Source organism: Aythya marila, assembly GCF_965140915.1.
Source record: "Aythya marila genome assembly, chromosome: 10".
In the NCBI taxonomy this organism is placed as follows: domain Eukaryota; kingdom Metazoa; phylum Chordata; class Aves; order Anseriformes; family Anatidae; genus Aythya; species Aythya marila.
In genome coordinates this window covers 19994843-20018718 of record NC_139051.1, presented here as the reverse complement: position 1 = coordinate 20018718, position 23876 = coordinate 19994843, and the positions used below count along the sequence as shown (strand labels likewise).

At 42.4% G+C, this 23876-nt stretch overlaps 1 protein-coding gene across 1 annotated transcript; it reads right to left on the bottom strand.

The window, feature by feature from the left end:
• Positions 1 to 1166: 1166 nt before the first annotated feature.
• Positions 1167 to 15766, bottom strand: TMEM40 (transmembrane protein 40). The gene is made up of 13 exons (XM_082767847.1): positions 15451 to 15766; positions 12029 to 12085; positions 11274 to 11413; positions 10548 to 10701; positions 8989 to 9096; positions 8048 to 8101; positions 7119 to 7154; positions 5658 to 5690; positions 4215 to 4277; positions 3868 to 3939; positions 3712 to 3786; positions 2918 to 2980; positions 1167 to 2453 (listed from the first exon to the last, which is right to left on the bottom strand). The coding sequence occupies exons 2-13, from the start codon at positions 12075 to 12077 to the stop codon at positions 2434 to 2436; spliced, it is 867 nt and encodes a 288-aa protein (XP_082623973.1). The 5' UTR covers positions 12078 to 12085; positions 15451 to 15766; the 3' UTR covers positions 1167 to 2433.
• Positions 15767 to 23876: the final 8110 nt, after the last annotated feature.

Here is a 23876-nt window from a genome sequence, read left to right as displayed (position 1 = left end):
TAACAAATGGTGGGCAGCAGCCCTTTGTGTACCTGTGGCACAGCAGCAGGGTTTTCTGCTCTGCAGCTAACCTCTCCTCTGGGAGCTCTGGGGTGGGAACGGTTGCATGTTCACTGACCGTCTAAGTGGGCTGTGCTTCAGCAGGGAAATTGAGTAGTGGGTGTAGTAACCTAGAGTGAATCACGTAAGTTGTTTTTTTTTTTTTTTTTTTTTTTTTTTTTTTTTTTTTTTTGCTTGAATTTACTACTGAAGATTAAAATCCTGTTGAAGAGAGTTGGGCAGAAGGACATAATTCTTCCCTTGCTGCCAGGAGAGTTCATCAGCCCCTCTTCTGGATAGAAATGTTATTCACTGGATGATGAAAAGTAGGAACATGTATTGCACCAGGAAGGTGACTAGTACCTTTTCTTTGATTTCTCCTCTGTGCATTGCCCCACAAACATTTAGGAAAGAAGGAAGGACCCTGAGTGCTGGATAATGGGAGCCTAGTGGAGGGAGATGGAGCTGGTCCTGAGGAACCAACAGAGGGAGGTAGAGGCCCAGCAGAGCTGTAGCATTGAGTGATGAGCTGTGGGCTCAGGAGGGACTTGCTGGACTTGGAGAGTTATAGCTGACAGGAGCACAAGCTCTTCTAAGGAGTTTGAAACTCTTCATAGAATTCATATCATATTTTTGAGTGTTTGGCAGTGTTGCAGCAAGGGTGATAGAGGAGACCAGAATGACAGCAACCTCTTTGGGCAAGAGGCAGAAATGTGTTAAATGCTGAGGTGGACTTGAGAAGGAGGATCTGAAAGAACATCAGGAAATTTCCAGGTACCAAAGAGGATGCAATGAAAACAGGTAAGTTGCTTTTTCCATAGAACTGACTTCTCTCACATGATCTGCTTTATGTTGTGGGTAGCTGTTCATCCCACATGATGGGGTCCACTGTCATTTTTAAGTATTTTTCCACTTCTACTTTACCCATGAACTGGTTGTTTTCATTCTCTTGTCTGCAGAGTGCCAAATTTAAAAATCTGAAATCATATTTAGTACCAAAATATGCTTCTCATCCTTACTGTGCCACAGCACAAGAGTTTTTTAAAAAATAGTCATGAGAGCAGGTTGACTATATGTAGTTTTCAGTTCACCCAAAAGCTATTGGACATTAAACAATGCTACACTGGTCTCAGCAAGACTTTATTTGCAGAATAAGAACAAAATATACAGTATTTTCATATGAGAAAATATTTCCATAAAGATATGTAAACAGTAAATGTAAATGAGAATATAAATATTACAAAATAACTTGCATTTATCTTTATTGCTTAATTTAACCCCTGACATGTTAGGTAACTGCTGCCCTGTGTTGGTACAGGTCTGCACATGATTATTGGTATTTCTGGATGTGCAAACAGAACTGCAATACGTGTGAATGATAAACACCAATGCTTAAAATTAAGTACAACTTCTAAAAAGTTTTTTTTTTTTTTTCAGAGCAAGGCTTGAAATTGTTTCACTGAACTAAAACTGAGCTGTTTGGGCTAATGGTTTTTAGGTATATGTTTCCTTAAAGTCTCATGTTTTATTGTCCTCTTGTCTCACTTGATGCCTTCATCCTTCTATGGTTATGATGACCTTACATTTCTGCTAAAGATTTGAAGGCATCCTGTTTTTCTCATTAGCCTTAATCTGCAATTTTATGTATAATTGATGAAAAACTAAAAATCATAATTAAAATACTACATATTATATCTAATGTATAGCATGCTTGAAGGAATGGCAAAATTGCACTTTATTTTACCAGAAGGAAAAAAAAAGTTGGTAGATGGTCCAAACCAAGCATTTTATTCCTTTCTTCCTCAGAGATGAAATTTGCTGCTGTTAACTATCTCATTAATGCACCACTATGTCAGTGCATATCAATCTCAACCAGCTTCCACTGGGTGAAATCGTTGTATGTCCACTATATTGAGTTCTGCCACAATAAATTAATCTGCTTCAGTGCTATTGCAGTGTTGGGGCTCAGCTATGTAAGCAAGCAGCTGGTGTTTGCCTGGTTTGCAGCATCACAAGGGGTGAAGAGGAGGTGGATTTGTAGGTGCCAAGATTCCTATTGTAATATCCAGACCCAGCTGAGGATAGTATTGGTCTTTGTTGATTTTTGATATATTGTAGCCAGATTAACATGGTTAAATGGAGGGAAGGAGAATGGGTTCATATTCCATGAAATTAAATATAAACCAGGATCTACATTGTCTTACAAGCAATCCTGAGCTAAAAAGTGCTTGTTTCAGCTTCATTTTTGAGCAGACAATGATATGTTTCTATTGTTTAACACTTTCAATATTTTGTGTTGGCCATTATGCATTTATGACTGCCTTACAAAACAATTCTTTTAGTACTATAAATTCAAACAGCGGGGTTTTGTGGAACTCTCCTGAAATACTCCTCCTAGGCAGCTTTCCTCATACCTGCAGGATGATGAAAAAGAAGACTGTCAGGACTACTGCATTCACATTAAGTGTCATGTGTTGACTTATCCCCTGATGCAACTTCATATCAACGTTCATATTGTGTCCTCATGAACACAGATAGATATGAGCCTGGAGCCTGTTTGAAAACCAGGGAAGAGAAGCCAACTCCCCTTAATATTAAATTGAGCTATAGTATTCTCATTCAGGCATTTTCAGGAAATAATTAATGCCCCATATTGGGAAGAGCATTAAAAACGTGAAAATGCTCTGCCACACAGCAAGAGTCAATAATAATTTCTAAACCCTAGCAGCTGTAATGGACTGTAGTTAAAATATTCTTTTTTAATTACAAAGACTGGAAATTGTAATTTAGAGAAGGTAATCTTAAGAGTTAGCCAAAATCAAGTACCTGGGAAGGTTTAGGGAAATATACATGCAGTTAGTAACAAGATCACTATTACCTGTTAGCCTGAATCTCTCAAGCAGAGGAATAAAACTGTGAAGTATGCTCCGAATTCGGTACACTAATAGTGAAAACACACACATTTTCAAGGTAAGTCAGATATAAAAATAATACACAAACTCCAGAAAAACAGTAAAAGCCAAACCCTGACACTAGCACTATTAAAGAACTAAGATTACTGTTTAAACAAAGTGTTTCTATGCTATCATTAACAGTGACAAGGGTGACTCCAGACAGAACTGTCCACAACATATCAAGCACAGCAGGCACAAGCTTAAGTAGCCTTTTTTCCTCAGTTCAAAAGCCATGACTTGCTGTCTCTTTCCTTTGAGAGCCCTATGGAGTGCCAAGAATCTCCATTTTATATAATTCTTAGTAGCTGCCATCATCCGGGTTCTGCTGAGATCTGGTCCTCAGGGCACTCAGCAGCCTCTGTCCCGGGGGAACAAATGGCAGCCTGAGCGCACAGCACCTGAAAGGGCTTATCTGTGAAGACTGCCTTGCTGCTAAAATTGTATGTTGTCATGGCAACTTAGCATTCAGCCACTGCTGCAGAAAGAGGTGACTCAGGGTCTTGTGATCACTGAGAATGAAAAATGAGTCAACATCTCCCTTCAGCGTCACAGAGGCGCATTTGTCTCCCACTACACCATGTAATGGTGAATTGCAGGACATCGAAGGGGTGATTTAAAGGGTCTCAGCACTAGCCATGTTTTAGACTTGTGTGGTTAAGTGACTATGTGAACTTGTGTCCTTAGTGTTGGTACAGAGCTGGCTGCTGTAGATACTTACCTAGACCAAAGTATATCCCAGTGGTTTCCAGGGAGGCAAAGGTGATTAAACCAATTCCAAGAGAAATTGTCCAATCTAAGGCAACGAAATAAGAGTTTGGCTTTGCTCATTTTCTGGCAAACACCACTTTATCCTTCTGCTGAAATCTTGCCTTACCTTTGTAGTAGTAGTAGCAAATTAGTAAAGCTCCAATTCCAAAGCAAAGAATGACAAAATGAAAAAACTCATCTGAAATACAGACGGGAAATTAGGTCACAACTGCACACAAGGCTCCCCTAAGACACATTAAGTTACAGTGTATCATTGAATAAACTGTACTTCCATGAGAGATGTCTCATAAGCTAGATGACTCATACACTTGGTGACCTTCACTGAGAAGGCTTGATGAACATCTACAAACTACTCATATTGGGGAAAAAAGAGTTTTGGAGCCATAGATCTTATTCTTGGTCTAAGGCTCAATGGGTTTCACTATCAGCTGAAATTAAAAAGAAAACAATTACCATCCTTTCGTATGCCCATCCACCGTACTGTCCAATGAGGGTGAGTATTTTCGTTCTCATGTTCTACAAGAAAGAAATGTCTTTTATTGCCATGCAACTCTGAAATTAAAAGGTTTTATGTTTCTTTCCCTCTTTGTATCCAAAATCGATTCTCAGAGCGGAATATATTAAGAATTGTTCAGAGGAAAGAGATGTAAACCTTTCAGAAAGATCAAATTAGCAATTTTAAAAGTGTTCCTCAAACTACTTTCCAAATAGCCTGTAGCAGCTGTAAAAAATAGCATCATTGGATAGTTGAATTAACAACACACAATTGCTTTTAAAGCACTCCGGGTCTTTTCTATTGAGTCTGGGGCAATCTAGTCTCAGAAATGCAGTAGGGAAGTAAAGCAGTAGTACAAGGGAGCTTCAGTTTGATTCTTGATGTCACAGCTACAGTACTGTCAGTCTATCTACTGAAGTCTGATGTTGAAGTATTTCTGCATCCCCCAAATTAAGAACTGCAGTAGCTGACCCTTATAGGTACCTAAATATATTGATAGAGGAAAAAAAGCATAAGAACCAGCTCAATATTTTTAGAGGTCTAAATACAAGGCAAGGCTTTTTGTGCTAGTCTTGTTGTGAGCAGAATTATCAAATTCTGTTTTCTCCAATTGTCTCATTGAAAGTCAGAGTTGAGTATTTTACCAGATTTCTAACGACATGTTCAAAGCAGAAGGATTTTTTTTGTTTGCTGAGTGCTTGAGAAGACCTCTAGGCAGTCTGCAGCGTATAAGGGAGTTTATTCACCACAAGTTTTAGATGCTGATTTCACTTGCATTAGGCTGTGCATCCACGCAACCACTGCCTGGCAGTAAATTTCATTTTATCTAATGATGTAACAGGAGAGTAATGAAAAATAACCTTAAAACTCTAAAGTGAGCTACAAAATTCTGTCGTTGTGCTTCTGAACCATGTAGCAACTCAACTTTGCAGAAGAAATCTGTCTTGGGTTACCTGATACTGGACCCATTCTAGCTTTTGATTCTTTGAGAATTCTGGATTGATAAGTTCTGGTTTGGGGACAAACTCAGTAATTTGATTATTAATGTTAACGTAGTATGGCACTATTCTGACTTGCAATTGTTCCTCTGTCTGTGTGTAGGAAGATCTATAGTCATAGAATTTATCAGAACATCAGTTCATACCTACCATGTGTTTGTTCTGTATTACACTGCCTCCTAAAGGCAATAGTCCCACTGTAACTTTGTATCATGGAATGACTTGCGGTGTTTCTTTTATCACAGCATTACAAATGCATTTTAATATCTATTCTTAAATTTCTACTTTTTGTTTACAAAATATCTAGGCAATAAGGAGCTGGTATAGCTACCATCACTAAGTAGAACTGAATACCAAAAGACAGCAGTCACAAGAAAAACTTGTTTGCTTGTTTGTATTTACCATCTGCAATTGAATCTTCTCTTCTGGTAATTTCTGAAAAGAAGCATAGTTTTATTATTTCTGATGGTAACAACTCTCACATGCTGTTTAACACCATTAGCAGGATTAGTAAGCAGGGTAAGTATTCTATTTTGTGACTTAGTTTAGACAAAACAATGCTAGAAAGTGCTAGGAAAGTGATGACATTAAAAAGAAGCTGAAGAACAACTACCAGTAAAAACACCTATTTACAGTAATGCCAGGTGAAATAGCTGGGCAGTATGTGCCTGATGGCCTCTCTGTTAATATTTAATTGCTAAAACTGAAGTTGGTACCAGGCAGAGCCAGAACCAGGAGCTATGTTTGCAAGTCGCCTAAACATTTCCAATACAGTAGACACGGTGTCCCACACTAGCTAAATATTTTCAGTGGCTTGGTCTAGTGTACTGAACTAATCTAGAACTGAAGCAACAAAGGCCAGGGTGAGAGGTGGGACATGCCAACTGGAAAATCACTGTGATCCCTTCTGCACCTGCGGGGAGAATAGTGTATTACATACACTCCCTGAGGCTTTATATAGCTCCTTGGTGACAGTTAACTCAAAAAATCTCCTCTAGGGATTATGCTGCAACTTGCACCTTCGTCCCAATTCTTTCCTCATCTGAAATGGACCAAGTTACAACAGCTCTTCCCCACTTCACAGGAAAAAAATGGTTGAACAGGTCTCCTCTCAGAAAGACCAGTCTGCTTGGTTCTCTGCCTCTCCTAGCTAACAAAGGTAGAATTTGCCTGGGAGCGGGAGGGATGAGGTTGATAATTCGATCAAGCTATTGCAGATTTCCTCCTAGGGGCTCTTTACATCTGTTTTGCTGCTGCTCAGTAGTTCCTGATAGAAAGCAACATGTCTTCAGAGTGTGGCAGTCTGTTCAAGCCTCTCAACTGGCACTGTTTGTGTTGCCTATCACTTGGCCTTCAGCTAGCATCACTGTTGGAGTGTGCTCTGCACTCTGAGCAAACTGAGGGAGACTTTCAGAACTGAGTATCACCAGCTGCCAGAAACGAGGTTCCAGCTCCCGCACAATCTTGCATCCCCATTCAGCAGGGTGCAGAGGGCTGAAAGGAATACTGAAAACTGCCTCGCTGTCTTGAGCAAGACTGAAGGGTTTCCCAATAGCATTGCTGGGTTTTCCACTAAAAAGGATGACAACTCCTGTGAGCTGATCCTATGTCAGCAGGCCTACAAGAAAAAAAAAAGGGGGGGGGAGCTAATCTGCTAGAACTCCTTTTTACAAATCACATGCTATCACAAGCTTGCAACAAAACATGTATACCATGCCCAGATCCTCTACCAGGCGAACAGAAAACCTGATGGAGTTACAGCCAAAAACTTATTTTTAATATACTAAGAATGTCAGAAAGAAAAAAATGCAGTTATAAGGTCTTACTTGCTGCAGGATGAGGTTATTATCTGGGAACACTTACCTGAATCTCTGTAGGGAGCAACCTCTGATGGCATACCTAAAACATTATGTGAAGATGATATAGATTGATATCTGTAATGAATGTGCTTATCTTGCTGCCAGCCCTAACCCATGCAACCATACTGAAGCTAGTGGGGTTGTAGATGTGACAAGGGAGATACTAACTCCTACTCTTTAGGAACAGCAGGTCTGTTGTGGGTTATGCAGTTCAGTATCTAAGGGAAATATGGAGTATTAACCCCACATATTTCATCTCAAACAATAGGTGGAGTCAGGAAAAATCAGATCTCCTAATGTTAATTTAAATGAACTGCTCTTATATCTGGGGTGAGATCAATTAAATATACAAATTAAATGATTAAACCCCTAAGGTTTTTGTTTTTTTTTTTTTTTAAATCCATGGTTCTATACCACAAGCTGATAGCTGTGTGTTGACACAACACCTCTCTTTATCTGCATTGTACTTATATTCCAGTTTTTCCTTTGGAAGGAAAGGAAAAGCCTCAGCACTGAGATCCAAGGAGTGGTCCCAATCGATGACCTCCACTGTTTGCCAAGGGTGGAAAGCAAACCCTGTAAGTAGTGGCTGTGACAGATGCTTTCAAAAAGTCTTGTTGCATTTCAGTGGCAGCTGTCTGTGCAAACCCAGGCAGCAGCAGTTCTCCTACAATGGTAGATTTTGCTGTTGTGGTTCAACTGTAGCCGTAGGGCATAGTTAAGCAATGCCCTAGCTAGCTTCTTTTTGTAGGAAACACCTTTCCTATAGCCAGATTTTAACTGGTCATTTTCGTACGTCTAAAACTGCCTATGGAGTGTTCGTGTACCTTTGTTTAGAAGTCAAACCATAGAATGCCAGAAATTATTCATTTTCTGTTTTACATTGGTTGTCCCTAGGAAAAAAAAAATAATGCTGTTGTCATTTTGTCCCACCTCCAAGTAATTGGCCTTCAGTCTTCTGTCTTCCTAAATCTTCACCATCACTGTCTGGATAGAGAAAGTGTTTTTTTTTTTATCAGATTAAAGAAAAATGTGCCAGCAATATCAAAAATAACAGCACTATAGTCTTTTGCTCATATATGAATGGCTGTGAGATGTGTAAGTAAAAATGAAGGCTTTGAAATGCAAGCATCATTATTAGTTGCTTTTGCCTCACAGCTCTCTCTAAGCCTGGCTGAATAGGAGAAAAACAATAAAATCTGATGATGGAATGAATTGTATAGAAAGGTGTAGCAAGAAATTTCTTATTTTAAACACAGATACATCACTAACACTGCTAACTAGTTTTAAATTTTTATTTCTAATTACAATTCATTTCTTTCTAATCGTCTTTTGGCTTTCTGTGACAGAACAAGCCAGTATCAGCATATTAGCATTCTCTCTTCCATGTTGTGTATCATTTCCTTAGCCTCTGATTTTCCATGAATGAAATAGACTCATGGCAACCAAAACCATGACTTTTGATAACACTGTTCATGATTGCTATTAAGAAAAGAAATGCTAGGAAGTGGTACAGCATTGCCAGCTACTGCTGTATGTTGAATATTATTGCTTCCTGCTGTAGCACAGGCTTTGGCTAGAACATAAACCCCATGAAGATCGTAACAATTATGATCTTATATTTGGAAATGAATCTTGAAGCAGCTTTCAACATTTCTGAAACCCCCAACTTCCACAACAGCAGGAGGCAGCCACTGTTTTGTTTATAATGAATCTAGAGACAGTAATTATTTTGTCATCTGTTTTGCAGTTTCTTACTTTTTTCTGAGTTATACAGAATTGCTACTGAATTGCTGCAAGTCTCCTGTGTGAATCTCCTTTGAACACATAATCAGACTAAAATATGTGTAAGGGAAAAATAAAATCTTTTTTACCTCGTGGATCTTCATCTACGGACTCGTGGGATGAGTCGTCAGCCTTCTTATCCCCTTGTGAAAGCATGAGATTTCTTTCCAGTCTCTTCAGGAGTTTTAATTTCTCATCTGATGTGATAGGTAGAGAAAATATATACATATTTGAAACAATTACTTCCATTTTCTCTCTTTTACAATCATAGACTACCAGTGTTTCAAGATGCTGTATTTAAAGGTTGTCTGTCAGGAAATTAGATTTATTTCAGCTGTGCTTTTCGTAGTACAAAGCATTACAAATGTAAACATCATGACAATGTTAAACTTTCTTAAATGGCTGCAGCAGGTGCCTATGGTCTCATATTCTAGGTTTTAATTTACTGATAATGCTACCCCGGTGAAATTTCCCACTCCCTGAAGCAACAGCATCTGCAGCTGAAAGGTGCTTTAGCTGAAGAATAGCTGCTCACCACTTCCTGGGCTACTTCTCCCTCCACCATTGTGATTTCTGCGGGGTTCCCTGGGGTTATGCCGCAGTGCCAGCACCCTCTTGTGGCATAAAAGTAGAACTCTTGAAGTCAGTTAGGCCAGTTCACCTGGGAGGAGAAATTTGGAGGATGCTGACTCCTGGGCCAGGCAGTAAATTGCTCCTGGCTCGTGTGGCTGCAATTGTAGGTGATTCTTAGCAGCTTCATATTCACCTCTGTGCGTCTCTCCATTATTAGTTTGGACATACACAGTAACACAATTCCCCCCAGCTGTTGGTGCAGCTAACTACAAGGGTGGGAAGGGGTCCCTGCCATGACAACCACTCCTGCTCTTTAACACATGCTCAAAACAAGGTTGTCCTCCAGGCTGTGCAGAGTCTACCCCTTCATGACCACATTTCAACATGGCAGAAACAGGAGAAGGATTTCCTTGAGACTGCCCAGTTAAATTTGGGGTCATCTTAAGTGAGTGCTGCTTTATGATGTATTAAAGACAATTAATGATACCATGAGCCCTGTGCATTAAAAAAGTGCAGTTCCACAACAGGGCAAATGAGAAGTGTAGCAGAAGCTGTTTCTATCTTGATGCCAGGCTCAGCACCCTGATTTGTATCTTCCATCTGCTCCTTTACTTAGTGCTGCACATCCTGCTAGGGAAATTTGCAACAATATTGACAGTATCTCAACTCTGATTTCTTACCACTGTGGAAGCTCAGAGAGGTCCAGACTGCCTTGGTAACTGTTCAGGCAAAAAAGCATACTGACTGTCACTAATCCAGTTAGGAAAAACTGGGGGACCACTTTAAGTCACAGAAATTTCTTAGGAATCATCACCCCAGACGAGGTTTCCTTTCTCTTTAAGTGAACAAGTTTGTTTTTATCTCCCCCCTTAAGAAGTGAACTCAAACTAAAGTTCTGTCTATCTGTGGCTCCCATTATCACCATACCTGTGTTTTCTAGGATGTATTTCTAGACATTTTAATCTTTCACTAATAATCACAGCCAAGAGTATATCAGTTTTGCAACTGGTGTCACGTCCCACAAGCACTGCAGTGATTTTAACAAACAGGTGAAGGGCAACCAGGTAGAACTCACCATTTCTCTTGGAACTGGGCAGCTGCCGATACACAGATGGGTTGGTACTCTTCAGCAAGAGGTAAAGAACAACCATTGCCCTGACGCCTTTTGTCCGTATGGCTTTTAGGCAGGCTGCACAGCCCCCAGGCAGGACACTGCATCTCTTGAGGAGCTGAGAGAAAGATGAGTAAATAGTAAATAGTCCTTCCAATAAAACACAGCATGTGTGAACAGATCCTGCTATGGAAATGAATGTAGCTCACTCCATCTGTGGGAAATGTTATCTGCCCCTGCTATACAAGGGGAAAATCAGGAATAAAGGCTAAAGTCAAAGATGAGAAGAACTGTGTCAACTGCGAAAGAACTGGGGTGTTCAATAGCTAACTATTTAAAGAGCTGGAGAAATACAGGTATAGGGCCTGAAAATGGACGTGCAATCTCTACAGTATCTTACAGCAAAACTCCTCTAACAGGCCTGCCTAGGAAAAAAGGGAGCTGGACAGGTCCTGAGGAATACATATAAAACCAACTCTGCTGGAAAGTTATTTTTTCCATGTGGAAAACGATGAAGTGAAAGTCTAATTTATGTAAGTGCTCTTTTATGCCATTTAGTGTATTTTAGATATCTTTTTAAACATATCAGAAAATGGGCTTTATGTTCCTTCTCTCCAAAATATATCAGAGAAGTGTATCTGTAGAACTATGCCTTACAAAAAAAGAATGCACATTTCTTCATTAACTTACATTGTTCTTTTCTTCAGTATTCAGGATAGGTGGGTCAGTGGTGGCTAAACATTTTACAAGGGATTCCCAGAAAGACTGGTTCATTTTCTCATGATTCTCCAAGTAATCATCATCAGCAGTGAAAGCCCCCTGGAAAACGTCTGGAGGAGAAACAAGTAAGTTACTGCACAGAAGTGGAGGTGGGTTGTGTGGTAGCGTTCCCCTCCAGCTCAGTGTAGGCGCGGTGACAGACAGACTCCGCAGCATGTTGTCTTATAGGAAAGAGAGTAGTGCTGTATCACATAAAGCAACATGGTCTACCAGAAACTGGTAGAAAAATGTCAATAGTCCATACAAATGGGTGTGGTGCTGCTGCCTCAGTAAAAGAAGCAGGGGAAGTATTACTAACTATTTATTTAGCAGGTGTTTATCCTGTTTATGCAATTTGACAAATAAGGAATTGAGGCACAATAATACAAAGGGATGGATACCTAAGACCTAGGGTTTTCTACATATTGTTAGGCGTTTAATGCACAGCAAAATCCCCTTCATGCATCTAAATTCACATAAGGATGTGGCAAGGTCAGATGAGAAGCCTGTGGAAAATGGACATGCAATGGACAGGGAACTGACTGCTGGTCTGCTTGCAAGCAAGGAGAAGATGTATGGAGCATGTTTTCAGAACAAACTAGTCTCACTGACTCATTGTCAGTCTAGCAAAAAATGTTGCATAGTGTAAACGAGCAGATGCTTTGACCTTGGCATGTTACCCCTACCTTGCTGTTCTTCAGTAAGTTCTGGGAATGGGCCATTCAAGTTCTCCATTGCTGTACCTGTTCCAAAAGGAAGAAAAAGCAGATGTTATTTGGAAACTGATCAGTCTGACCTTGTCTATTTTTCTGTCTTACACTTGATTTCCTGCAAACATCTCTGTCTCTAGGCACTCAGTTTTGAAATCACTTGTTGCAGTGCAAGTTTCACGTCATGACTCATTTACCCTCCCAGGACCCATTCTCAAATCCTGAATGAGTCTTGCTGAGCTGGCCCTTGGTTGTTAAGAAAGAACAAAAGTCTCATCATCATGAGTAAAACCGAAAGAAGCCTGACTCGATCCTTCACTTTTTTTTTTTTTAAACTACCAAGGTATCTAATTAACTTTTTGCCAATGATGTGAGTAACTTAATAGGTAGGCACTATTCCATGCACAAAACAGAACAATTATTTATTACCTCTGACATCTTCATACTTAAAATATGACAGTCAGGGACAATAGTAAAAAATAGTTCATATGAGAACCCAGCAAGATTTTGAATTCTTGTCTCACAGAAGACTTTGATACTTCAACGTCTGTTCTTCCCAATTGTCATGAAAGGAAATTTCCACTAATTTTAGATTTATGAATTGAAAATTAAGTGTCCATCCCAGAAAGTTTCTTGTTGACCATAGAAACAAAGTATTCTGACATCCCCAAAATGCAATGTTTCCTTTTTGTTTGCTAAACTCACCTTGGAAATTTTGTTTTGAAGCTGCTTTATTCTGATGATGTATTTTTTGTCGTGCTTGGGGTTCTGAACACAGTTGCCTCCACCTACTGTGGTCCAGGCATCCTGCACTAACTCCATCTCCCCGTTTCAGCTGTAACAGCTGTTATATTGAGAGATGTGAAAGAAGACTTTTCGCAAGCCTAAAACACAGTTTCCACTATGCAAGGCACAATAGGAAAACACTGTGTGTACACCCTCACATTTTCTTACACTATGACTTTCGGGTCCATTCAACAAAACACTTTAAATCAACAAGTTTAAAAACAAAGTCTTTCCGTTAAATTTTCCAGATGGAAAACTGATGTTTTTCTATGGCCAGTTTCAATTACCACCATCAATCATAAAAACATTCCAATACAAAATCTAAAACAGGTTCAGTTGATATCTTGAGAAGGGTGGCATAAAACACACAAAAACATCTTAATTTTCTAAATAGAACGGGTTGCTAGAGTGTTAGTTCTTAGACAGAGGACATCAAACACTAACAGATTCCAAAGTAGCCATAAAAGCCATCCCTTCTTTAGAACCAGGGCTAGGGTCTCCAATTTTTGGTATGTTTGCAATTGTGGGAGCTTCCTTCTTTCCTAGACTGCTAGTGTTTTTCAAATGAACAGTTCCTTAGTTGGATACTCTTTTTAGCCATTGGTTTGCCGTTTGGCTCTGGGAAAGCTTCATAACCTCTTCAATCACTTTAAAAGCCTAAGCCCAAAAAACTGCTTACCTACCTGCCAGGTGTACTGTGAGGAAACAAACACTTAATATTTTAAGGACACTTCAAAATTATTCCTAATGAGAAGTCTGTGCAAAACAACGTTTACAAGGGTAGATAATACCTTTTATTAAACCACCTAATATACCTGGAAAAACTTGTCTGTTTTTTTTTGGAAAAACAAGCTTTGAACTCCATCCATTAATCTAATAAAAGTTATTACCTCTCCTACAAACCTTGCCTGACTGATAGCCTCCGCTGCCTGAGCTGTGGAGCAGCACTGTGTGACAGTGGCTGGCGCTGTAAGACTGTGAGCACCCGATAGAGAATGCAGGAAACTCATCTGTCCTCACTGTGCGGTGAAGCAACAGCTGATGCTGAAATACCGGAACCCAGCATACCACACCCTGGACAAACTCGTTCTCAGCCACACTACAAGGAACATAATTTCTGTGCAGTTATGTATCTCCAGAAATGTTTTTCAGCCTTTTTCAGTATCTTTCCTGCCTTCTTATTTAGTCAGCTTAAATGCTGGAAGTGTCTGCTTTTGTTCACTAGATCTGTTTGTGGACTGTGGGGTTGAAACACTAGGCCTAAAGGAACAAAATGACTTACAGTATGAACATTGCCTTTATGACTATGAAGTGCATTTTGTATTTATAACTATCCACAGTTTTACTGTAGAGTGAGACTGAGGGGGATTGACTTTGGGGCTCTCAACATCTCGTTACGGCCACTTTCATTGGCACATTCAAGGCATGTTGCCCTTCCTGTGCCACAAGCCTCTCATAGCGGCCGCCTCTCGCTGGCTTTGTGTCACTGCAAAGACAAAGGGAGGGGGTAGGCACTGACAGGTCTGTGCTGCCATACACAAAGGAAGAGCAGATAACAACACCGAAGGCAGAGGAGGCACGGTCAGCTTCATGTGCTGCCAGACTAACTTCCAATAGAACTATTTGTTTGTTGACCCAAATGACATAACTGCCCAGCTGTACCCACAGCAGAAATGCATTTGGCGGGCAGACACATACATGCCCCTGTCCAGGCGGCTGGATGCCGGGACAGGGTCCGGGAGCAGCCACAGCCTGACGCAGGCTCCCCTTGTACGCCTCCAGCATGCTGAGCCCAGCTGCCCATCACACTGTGGGACTGAGGGAGTCAGGTGCCTAATTTATGTTAGGCTGAGGGCAATTAATACCCCTGTGGCTCTTCTGGAAAGAAAATCAGATCTAAAGAAAGAAGAAGGCTTGCCATTTAATTATTGTGTGTATTAAAAGCAATGCAGTTGATTATACCTGACACCAAAAGCAGGATGATGGCACACCATACTGGCCTTGCAGCCTGGCCACCAGCTCCCCAGGGAACACTGTGACCAACAGACCTCACCTGGCTTTCCCCAGAGCCCATGGGGAGTTAACTGCAGCGAGGTCTTTTTGATGAGTTAAGAGTAAAATTTGTGTGCAGCATCATGCTCCCTGATACCGAGAGAGAAAGTTATCTGCCAGATGCAACAACTTTTTTCTGTTTAATTGCTGAAATATAGGAGTGAAATTGTTCACTGGTATAGCAGAAATTGTGACTACAATAACACAGGAACACCTCAAGACAAAGACCATCTAATACTAAAACTGTTCACTTTGGAACTACCCCTATAATTCCTTTTAAATTACACGCAGATACCAAATCCTGCTCAAGTTTGCTTTTGAACATCCACTCCCCCACACCAGTCCCACGAGACCCCACGCAGTACCCCTGTATGCCTCAGGCTAGTTCCATGGAAACTGGTGGCAGCGAGGCCTCAGCAGGTGAGCCCAAACCTCCTGTCCCTTCAGCCTGAAGCGGCTCCAGCCAGTGCCGCCAGCGGGACACTGGTACGGGGACCCGACAGGCATCCCCACAGCCTCTGGGGCCGTGCCCTCATACCCACTGTGCGCTCCAATCTCACCTGGCGTGTGCTTCTCCTGCAGCCCCAAGGGGAGACGGCGAACGCCTCAGAAACTGGATGAGCTGGTGCTTGTCCTCTGAGTAAAGTCAAAACGAGTCTCCTTGGCGTGAAACGGGTAAAAAGGGGAAGTGGGGGCAAGGGTTGCCCAGAGGATTATATGTATACGTATGTGTATATATATGTATGTGTGTGTTTATAAATGTGCGTGTCTATAATATATATTTGTGTGTATATATGTAAGCATATGCGTGTGTGTATATATATATATATATATATACACCCACGAGGGGCCCGTGCCCGTCCGGCAGCCCGCCCTAAGGCCGCCTTGGTGCGGGACAACCCCGCCGCACGGCGCCTCAGGAGCCCGGCGCAGCTCCCGGGGCCGCCCCTCGGCGCTGACTCAGGGGGCGGGGCCGCCGAGGAGGGCCGGGGCCGGGGGGCTGTGAGCGGGTCTGGGCGGGCCGGAGACCCCCAGACAGCCGTTCTGGGGCGCCCCGTGGGGCCGGCGGCCACGCTGCGAGGGAAAGGCCCCACGTCCCGCGGTGGCTGTGTGGAGGGAAGGGCGTGAGGGGAGCAGCGAGGCGGGCGGGCTCTGTCCCGTGCGCTTCTCGGGAGCAGGGCCCAGGCAGGTAGAGCCCCTGCCCTTACTCCTGCACCCCAGGGCCGCCGGGTCCTGTGCTGAGGAGCTGGGAGGCTGGCGGGGAAGGGAAAGGGGTCCCCGACCCCTGTCTCCAGCGAGCAGAGTGGGGACGCCGCTGGGGTACGGGCGTGCTCAGCAAAGTAGGGCAGCTTTTGCCACGAGCAAAGCTCTGCACCTTAAGTCACTGAAGGCTTGTACGTAGGTAAGAGGTGAAGCCACGCTTCTGGGATGAGAGACCACGCTGCCCTGCCCAAGTAATAAGCTGGAAAACACCACAAGCACAGCTCCTTGGCCTGCTGTGTTTGCAAGTGCCTGGGATACAAATGAGGCGCAGCAGCCTGTACTAACGAGATTGCCAGAAGCCAGACTGGGGAGTGAGGAGCTGTTCTGGGAACACTTACTCCCAGACTGGTCACCCTGCCTGCCCCCAGCTGTGATCAATTCCCCAGTAACCTTCACCAGGTTAACCTGCAACATGCCTGACAGGAATCCAGGCACCTCAGTCAGCTGAGGCAAAGAAAATATTTCCTCCCCAGCCTAGCACATTTTCACTATGGCAAATGGATGTCCAGGTCTCTTCACACATAGTACAATAGATTTGTGCCAGAGTCTTTGCCAGGTACAAAACTTCTCTGGGTTTCATAGCTGGAAGTTAGATTTTTATCAAATTAGGTGTGATTTTATAGCAAGGCATGTAGTTTAAGTGAGTGGGTGCAAATCCTCCATTTGCTGTGTCATTCACTGTGCATTGTTTGCTTGCTCTTAGAAAGCAACAGGGAGCAGCCCAAGCTGTGTGCAGCTTCCAGTCTCTGATTATGCTCAGGTAAAGCAGGGAGTTTCTCTTTGCCCTTTTCCAGCAATATGTTTTGCTATTAGTAACTCTTGGCAGACTCTTGAGTTCTGATAACAGCAAGCAACAGAGATCAGGATGGTCAGTCATCTTCCAGGTCCTGGCATCCTTCACAGGCAATTTCCCTGCCACTGCTAGCTCATCCTCCCTGGCTGGCCATGCAGTACCTCAGCTCTGGCTCTGCGTAGGCTGTTGCCCAGTCACCCAGAGTACCAATTCATATTGCTCATGGGTTTAACATTCTGTCTTTGAGCAGGAGGAAGAGACGCAAACCGTTTCCTTGTAGTCTGTCCTGCCTCTGTTAGAATAACTGGAAACAAAGCACCTTTTGTTTGGCTTTTTTTCTTCTGCTGTACCTGCAGTACAGCTAATCAATGTTCTTCTCAAAGCCTTCCTGTTTACCTCTGATGCATATAACATTTTTAGCACAACATTAAACTGAAATCATCCAAGTGTTGTATTCTGTTTGTGGGAGCTCCTCCTTCACTAGCAGATGAAAGATGACCCAGTCAGCCCTCAGCAGAAGGGAACAAGACAGCAAGAAAGGGGGAGGGGGGGGGAGACCCCTTCTGTGCATGAGAGCAAAGAGAGCCCAGTTCAGAGGCTTAACACTGGGCATATAACAGCTACACTCTGGCATTTTCACCTTGGTGTTTCCCACTACAGCTGTCTCTGGCTAAATAATTAACTAATTATGATGCCTTTCTTAGGCTAGTCTCTTGTCTTTGGCCCTTAAAATTCTCATCTAAGGAAATACTCCAGCTCCTATTGATTCTGAGCTACTTCTGTGCCTGCACAGAGGTAATCTCCTATTTTGGTCTCTGGATTAAAATATGTTTCTGGGTTTGACTTCCTTTCAGCATCATTCTTGTTACTGTCCTGTTGTAAAGAGTTTCTTTTTCTCAGAAGGTATTGCTTTTGACTATGTTTGGTCACTTGAAACGGTGCATCCATTGGGTGACAAATCAACCTAGATGATTCTGTGATTGCTGGTAATAATGGGAGGCTTCTAGGGACATTCCCATAAAGTAGTGTGTCTATTGATTATGCAAGGTGTGGTTATGTTAAGTCATTTGTCAAATTAAGCTAACAGTTTCACCCTGATGCAACTGGTGCCAGAGGAAGGGGTGTGCAGAGCAGGTAATGTACCCTCTGCTCTCCTTTTCACATATTGATGTTTCTGGAGAGACTGGAATGCAGATAAATTCTGAGAGTTTGTTGTTGTTGTTTTATGGTTTTGGATTCCAGAGCCTGAGATGTTGAAGGGAGAGGAACGTTAGAGAGCAGAGCTTAGGGAAGTCTGCGCCAAGTGGCTGTAGGCAGCCCCAGCTGACTTTGGAAGGCATGTTGGGCTCCTAACACAGCCACTGGCTATGCTGTCAGATTTTTATGAGAGAACTAGTCAAGCCTTAGTTCATAAGCTTAACTGTAGCACTGAGGAAATAGGATGTGCTGCTTGTTCATATGTTACATCACATGGGATAGTAGTGACATAGCTGTTACCTGTGTCACAGTTTCTAGGGAGCAATCCTCTTCGGTCAGGAAAAGACTGAAATCCTTGTTAGAAATGTGAGAGAAAGGTTAAACTGAACAGAACTCATTTTAAAAATGAAAAAGAATTCATTTTAAAATTGAAACATGGCATGGGTTCCTTATACTTGTCACAAATTTCATGTTAAGCATAATTCTCAGAAGATCGGTACACTTAGCAAGAGAAAATCAAAGACTGGGACTGCAAAGTGAAAGGTTTCCAGGTTCGGTTAAATGTGTTCAAATAAAACACCTGCTGGCACTTAGGCTTTCACACACAATTACCAAAGCGTTAAAACTAGCTGTGTTCATGTTGTACATGTGAAATATATTCAAAATTTTGGTAAAATTGTAACTTTAATGGAAAAAGAACTAATTGCATGTGATTCGGGAACAAGATTTGTGTGTGTGTGTGTGTGTGTGTGTTTAACCTGGCTATACCATAATGATTTCTTCTATCATGTTTGCTTATTCACCAGGTTTAGCCTTTGATTGCAAATGGAGCATGCAAGAGATTAACAACCCTGTGGATTTAATCTCAGGGTTTATGAAATGCTTCTCCTACACGTGCAAGCAAAGCAATCAGCTGCTGGCTGGAGCGTTCAGAGGCATGGAGCTTGGCGTGAGCTGTGTGTCTCCAGGTGGGTGCAGTGCTGTCATGCCCTGACTCGTGCCTCCTGCGCAGGAAGGGTGCTCATCTCCTTCCTGAGGGCAGCCAGATGAGACTTCTCTTAGCTGAAGCAGAGGGTAATGCATGCAAAATGCTGCTACTTCATGGTGTTTACAATCTAAACCTCCTTTCAACCAAGCTGATGAGAATTTTTCTATTGATACACATGGGAGCAGGATTAAATACCTGGGGAGACTTTGGGACCAGGTCTTCTAAATAAAAGAAAATCCCTTTTCTCCAGAGCCTGCTGAGATAGAGGCTGCATCATTAGTTTTCCACATCATTCAAGTGCCTTGTCTCACCTAGCCTGACATATTTAATTGCATGTAATGTTTAGTACTTAAAACAGATAATATGCTGCACCTTCAAAGCACTGAGAGAAAATTACCTAATTAATTCTTTATTGTGTGTTACATGTGTTTATTTTGCCCATATTTGGGAAATATCTTCTGAGAGTGTTAGGAGAAAAGGTGATTTGCTCTTTGTTCACTGGGAAAATTACTTCCAGGAGGCGTTTGTAGACACAAGACACATGCTAAGGAGCTCTTAAACTTAACACTAATTGGATACAGCTTGCGCACAGATCTGTCACAAAGATACATTGCAAGAGAAATGCAGAAATATTCTCTTAAGTCAGTGCAGGAGGGGCCCGGTGATGGTACATATTCAGAGTAGTAATTACTCATTTAGTCATCACATTTCTGATGGATTAAGACATTCTTGTGATCTCTTGCTCTAGCCTGACTTTCAAAGGGCTGATTAAACTAGTCCCTCCTATTTGCGCAGATGCTACTTATTTTCTTTATTTTAATCCTGCTTAAACAATCGTGAAACAGCAAAGTACTAGTAATTGAGGGAGCACTATGTTTCAGTATCAGTTGTATTTTGCAGGGTACAGCTGATCTACGAATACCTTTCTGTTTTTAAACTGTGAACACTTTTGAGAGGCAGAGAGAAAAGAGAAGCAACAAGTAATAAGTACAACCCGCTCCCCTAATCCTCCAGACTATCACTGATCTAATAACATGCTCTGATGCTGGGAGGTGGACGTGAGAAAGTACCTGTCCTACTTTGCCTGGGCTGACAGGAGGTCTGACGTTCAGCCATGAAAGTTTTCACAGAATCATGGGAGAGTGGGTCACATTGTACCTTGTTGAGACTTTTAGGAGATTTTTCTTATTCTGTACCCTTCTACAAAATAATTTACCGCGATTACTAATTCATGGTACAAACATCTCAAACGGAAGTAAAACTTCTGTTAAAGCCTCTTGAAATTTAAGGATTAGGCATAGTTTTATTTAATGGTGATCTAGAAATAGGAGTTTCTTGTTTGGTACAATACCTTCAGCATCTCAATCGTAGTGAGAGCCAAGGAGGGCACTGTGCTGACCTCTGACTTTTTTTTCCTCATTCTATTTCCTCAAACTTCTATGTCTGGTCAAAGTCATGTTTTCTTCAAACTCATTACAAGCTTTCTAATATGTGTTGTTGAAAGTGGATCAATGTGCACTAGTTATTTCTTAATAGTGAAATTCAATCATTTACATCAAAAATCTCCAATTTCTAATTGCTACTAAGATATTGGTGATAGCAGCTGAAGATGCAGATGAAATCTGTGCATATTCCAGAGCCTGTTGACAGATTCCAGAAGAATGTTTGCTTCCTCTACTTTATTGACTCTCCTTATTGGCAATATCATAATTGGTAATAATGGACTACTATGTAGATTCTCGAGTCTCACAATTCTTATTCTTCTGGCCAGGTGTCATGGAGATGTTAAGCAGCTGTCCCGTACCTTTGCTGGCAAGCTGAGTGCTTACAGACCTTGAACTGAATGAGCACCACATCTTGCTACAGCTGGTCCAGAGCTGTGCGAGCAGCTATTGAGCCACCAGCAGTCCAGTTATGTCACGGTGAATGTTGAAGATGTGTGTCGCAGGTATATAAATAAGCTCTCTAATATTTTGCAAAGCTCTGAAGGTGACTGTGTCTTCCAAATACAGTTCCCAGTTTGGCGGAGGCCAAGTGCTCCAAGTTTCTTTAACTTCCAAGAAAGATTTTTTTTTTTCTGCCTAGTAGTGATCAACATTTTGACATCCACCATCCTGTGTGGTCAGAGGTTAGGGGAAGAAGACACGAGCTCTACTGCCCTGCCAAACCCCTTTGCAGGTATTGTCGCTGGCTGCCCTGTGCTCCCAGGTGGTGTTTTGTACTGAAGCATTTGTGCAGAAAGGCTGCCATCGTGTGGCCTTGCTCCCATCCGTGGGGACGGTGTGCAAGAGGCCTTGCTCACACCCTACCTTCCTTATCCGTCTCCAGGGATGTTTTTCCATTTTCTTCGTCTCTGCTGATGCCCAGCCTGCCACAGGGACTGAGGCTGCAGCACGCTGGAACAAGCCCTTGCCAGCCAAACTGCATTTTTTTTGTTGCCGTGTTATAAAATGAGATGCTCTGGCTTTTTGTGTACATGGTTGTAATAAAGCAGAACTGAAAGCTAGTTTCAGATTAATGGCCAGCAAAGCAAAAATGTCATTTTGCAGCTTAGACTTTCTGTAGAAATGTGTTGTTTCTTAGCACAGAAGTTCAGCACCTTAAACGCTAGCCTCTCCTAAAGCCCAGAGACAGGAAAGTGACAACACTAACATCACTGTCCCTCCAAAAGCACAACCCTCCAGGCTGCAAACCCTGGCTGACCAAGGCTGCTATTATGTTTGAGTTTCTGTTTCTCTCATAGTTGAAACATGTCTGAAATGTAAACCCAGACTGGTCTGGGAAAGAAAGAAAATGGACCTGGTTCACTTGCTGGCAAAATGAGCTATTTCTTTTCCAGACCTCTATCTAAAACACAAAGACAACCTGTGGCTTTGTGCTTGGGGTTTGGTTAGGGCTCTGAGTCAGGAGCTGTGGTGGTACTTGCTTTCTGGTCATACAGGAGAAGAGTAACTGCTGTAGTGAAGCAGATTCATGGACTGTTTCACTTCTTTCTTTTCCCTGACAGTGGACAAATTAAAAAATGTTCAAAGGCATACATGGCACTCAAAGACATCCAGTATGTAATCTTCATTCCCCCAGCTTCTCCTAACTGATCGATCAGATGCTAATATGCTGCAGGATGGATGCTAATAATGTAGGCTGGAGAGAGGAGGAGAGCTGAATTATTCCAATCCAGTTCCTGCAGTCATCACTAAATATAGAGCTGGTACTGATGCAGCACTTCTGGGTTGGTTATGAAATGTCTGGCATGCTCTGGTGTGGGATATTTAAAAATCTTTTCACAATTATATGTGAATGCTATATGAGATGATGCTATATGACGCTAAAGCTCAGCTACAACAAACAAAAGAAGGGAGCTCAGTAATCCTGAAACACGCTCCAGCGCGCTGCCAGGCGGCGAGGCAGTAGCCAGCTGCCTCACTGTGCATCAGCTGAGCCTGGATCTTGAGGCTTGCCACTGACAAACCACCTGTTCTCGTAATGCTCTCTTTCTACTTTTCAAGGAGGGAAATGTATCAAGCCAGATTTGGCAGCTGTAGTCTCAGGGACATCCCATAATTGCAGAAGTGCTGTTCCATGTGCCTAATGAAGCAGCGGAGGCTGTTGGTGTGTTTGAGCCCTGGAGAGCGCTTGCACTGCATGCCTTTCTTTATTTCCTTTAATTTGCAATCTCAATTAATTTTTCTCAAATTAATATGAGCATCACAGTGGGGGTTAGGTATTCATATCATAGAGGAATAGAGACCAAGAGATGATTATACAGTGCCCAGGATTCATGTAATCTGATGTTAGACACTCCCGAGGCAGGTACCTACATTCAGTATGGTTGTTTCACTCCTCCTTTGTGCTCAGTGAGGCCCTCCTAGGGTGCAAATCTTATGACTGTTTCATGTCCCTTTCTTAGGGCAAGAGCACTGCCTTGTGGAGGAGCCTGCCCATGGTCATGCAAGCCCTGCAGGTGTGGAGCTCAGATGCCCAGAGTTAGGGCACTTGCAATGAGTCTGGGACAAATGTGGGGGAAAAAAGCTAGAGCCCTGCTGGATCAGACCAAAAGTCTGTCTAACCTAGGGTTAACCCATGTCTGCAGATAGAGCCCAGGATGACGTCCTTGAGCAAGGCGAGCATGTGATGATTCCCATGTATGCTCTTCTGGGTCCTTGAGATCTACAGAGCCAATTTATTGAGCTAGAGGCGGTTCTGTATTTAATAGTTCCTGACAGAAAAACTCCTGGAGCAGAAGCCTTTTACATGCTTGTGGACAGAGACAGTAGTATCTTTGCAGTATGTATGTACATGTATCACACAGTAGGAACAGAATATGAGGCTCACGGCGTGAAGCTAAGAGGTACTTTAAGTCAGATCAATTTTTGTGATCATTTACATCCCTTGGTGAGGCTGTTTTTATCTGTTCCAAGTATCAGGTAAGCACTGAAGCTTGTCCGAACCCCTTAAGGGCCCAGATGTGTTTTTAATTTAAATAGACACAGAAAGTCAGGGTGCTAGTAAGGGCTGTTGACTTAACAATGGTGAAGATGGAAGCTTCTAGTCAGAGCACAGGTTCCTTACAAAGTACCCCAAAGTTTCAGACAGCCTTGCTGCAGCACTCTGAAGGCAAGGCCCTCTTTTCACTTCGCAGCATTTACATCTTCAGAAAGGTCCTAACTCCTACCTGGGGCTACCGTTATCCTGGGGTGTGTCACCAGTGTCAAGGTGGTGGATTTCCATGTAAAAGTTTCCTGAGG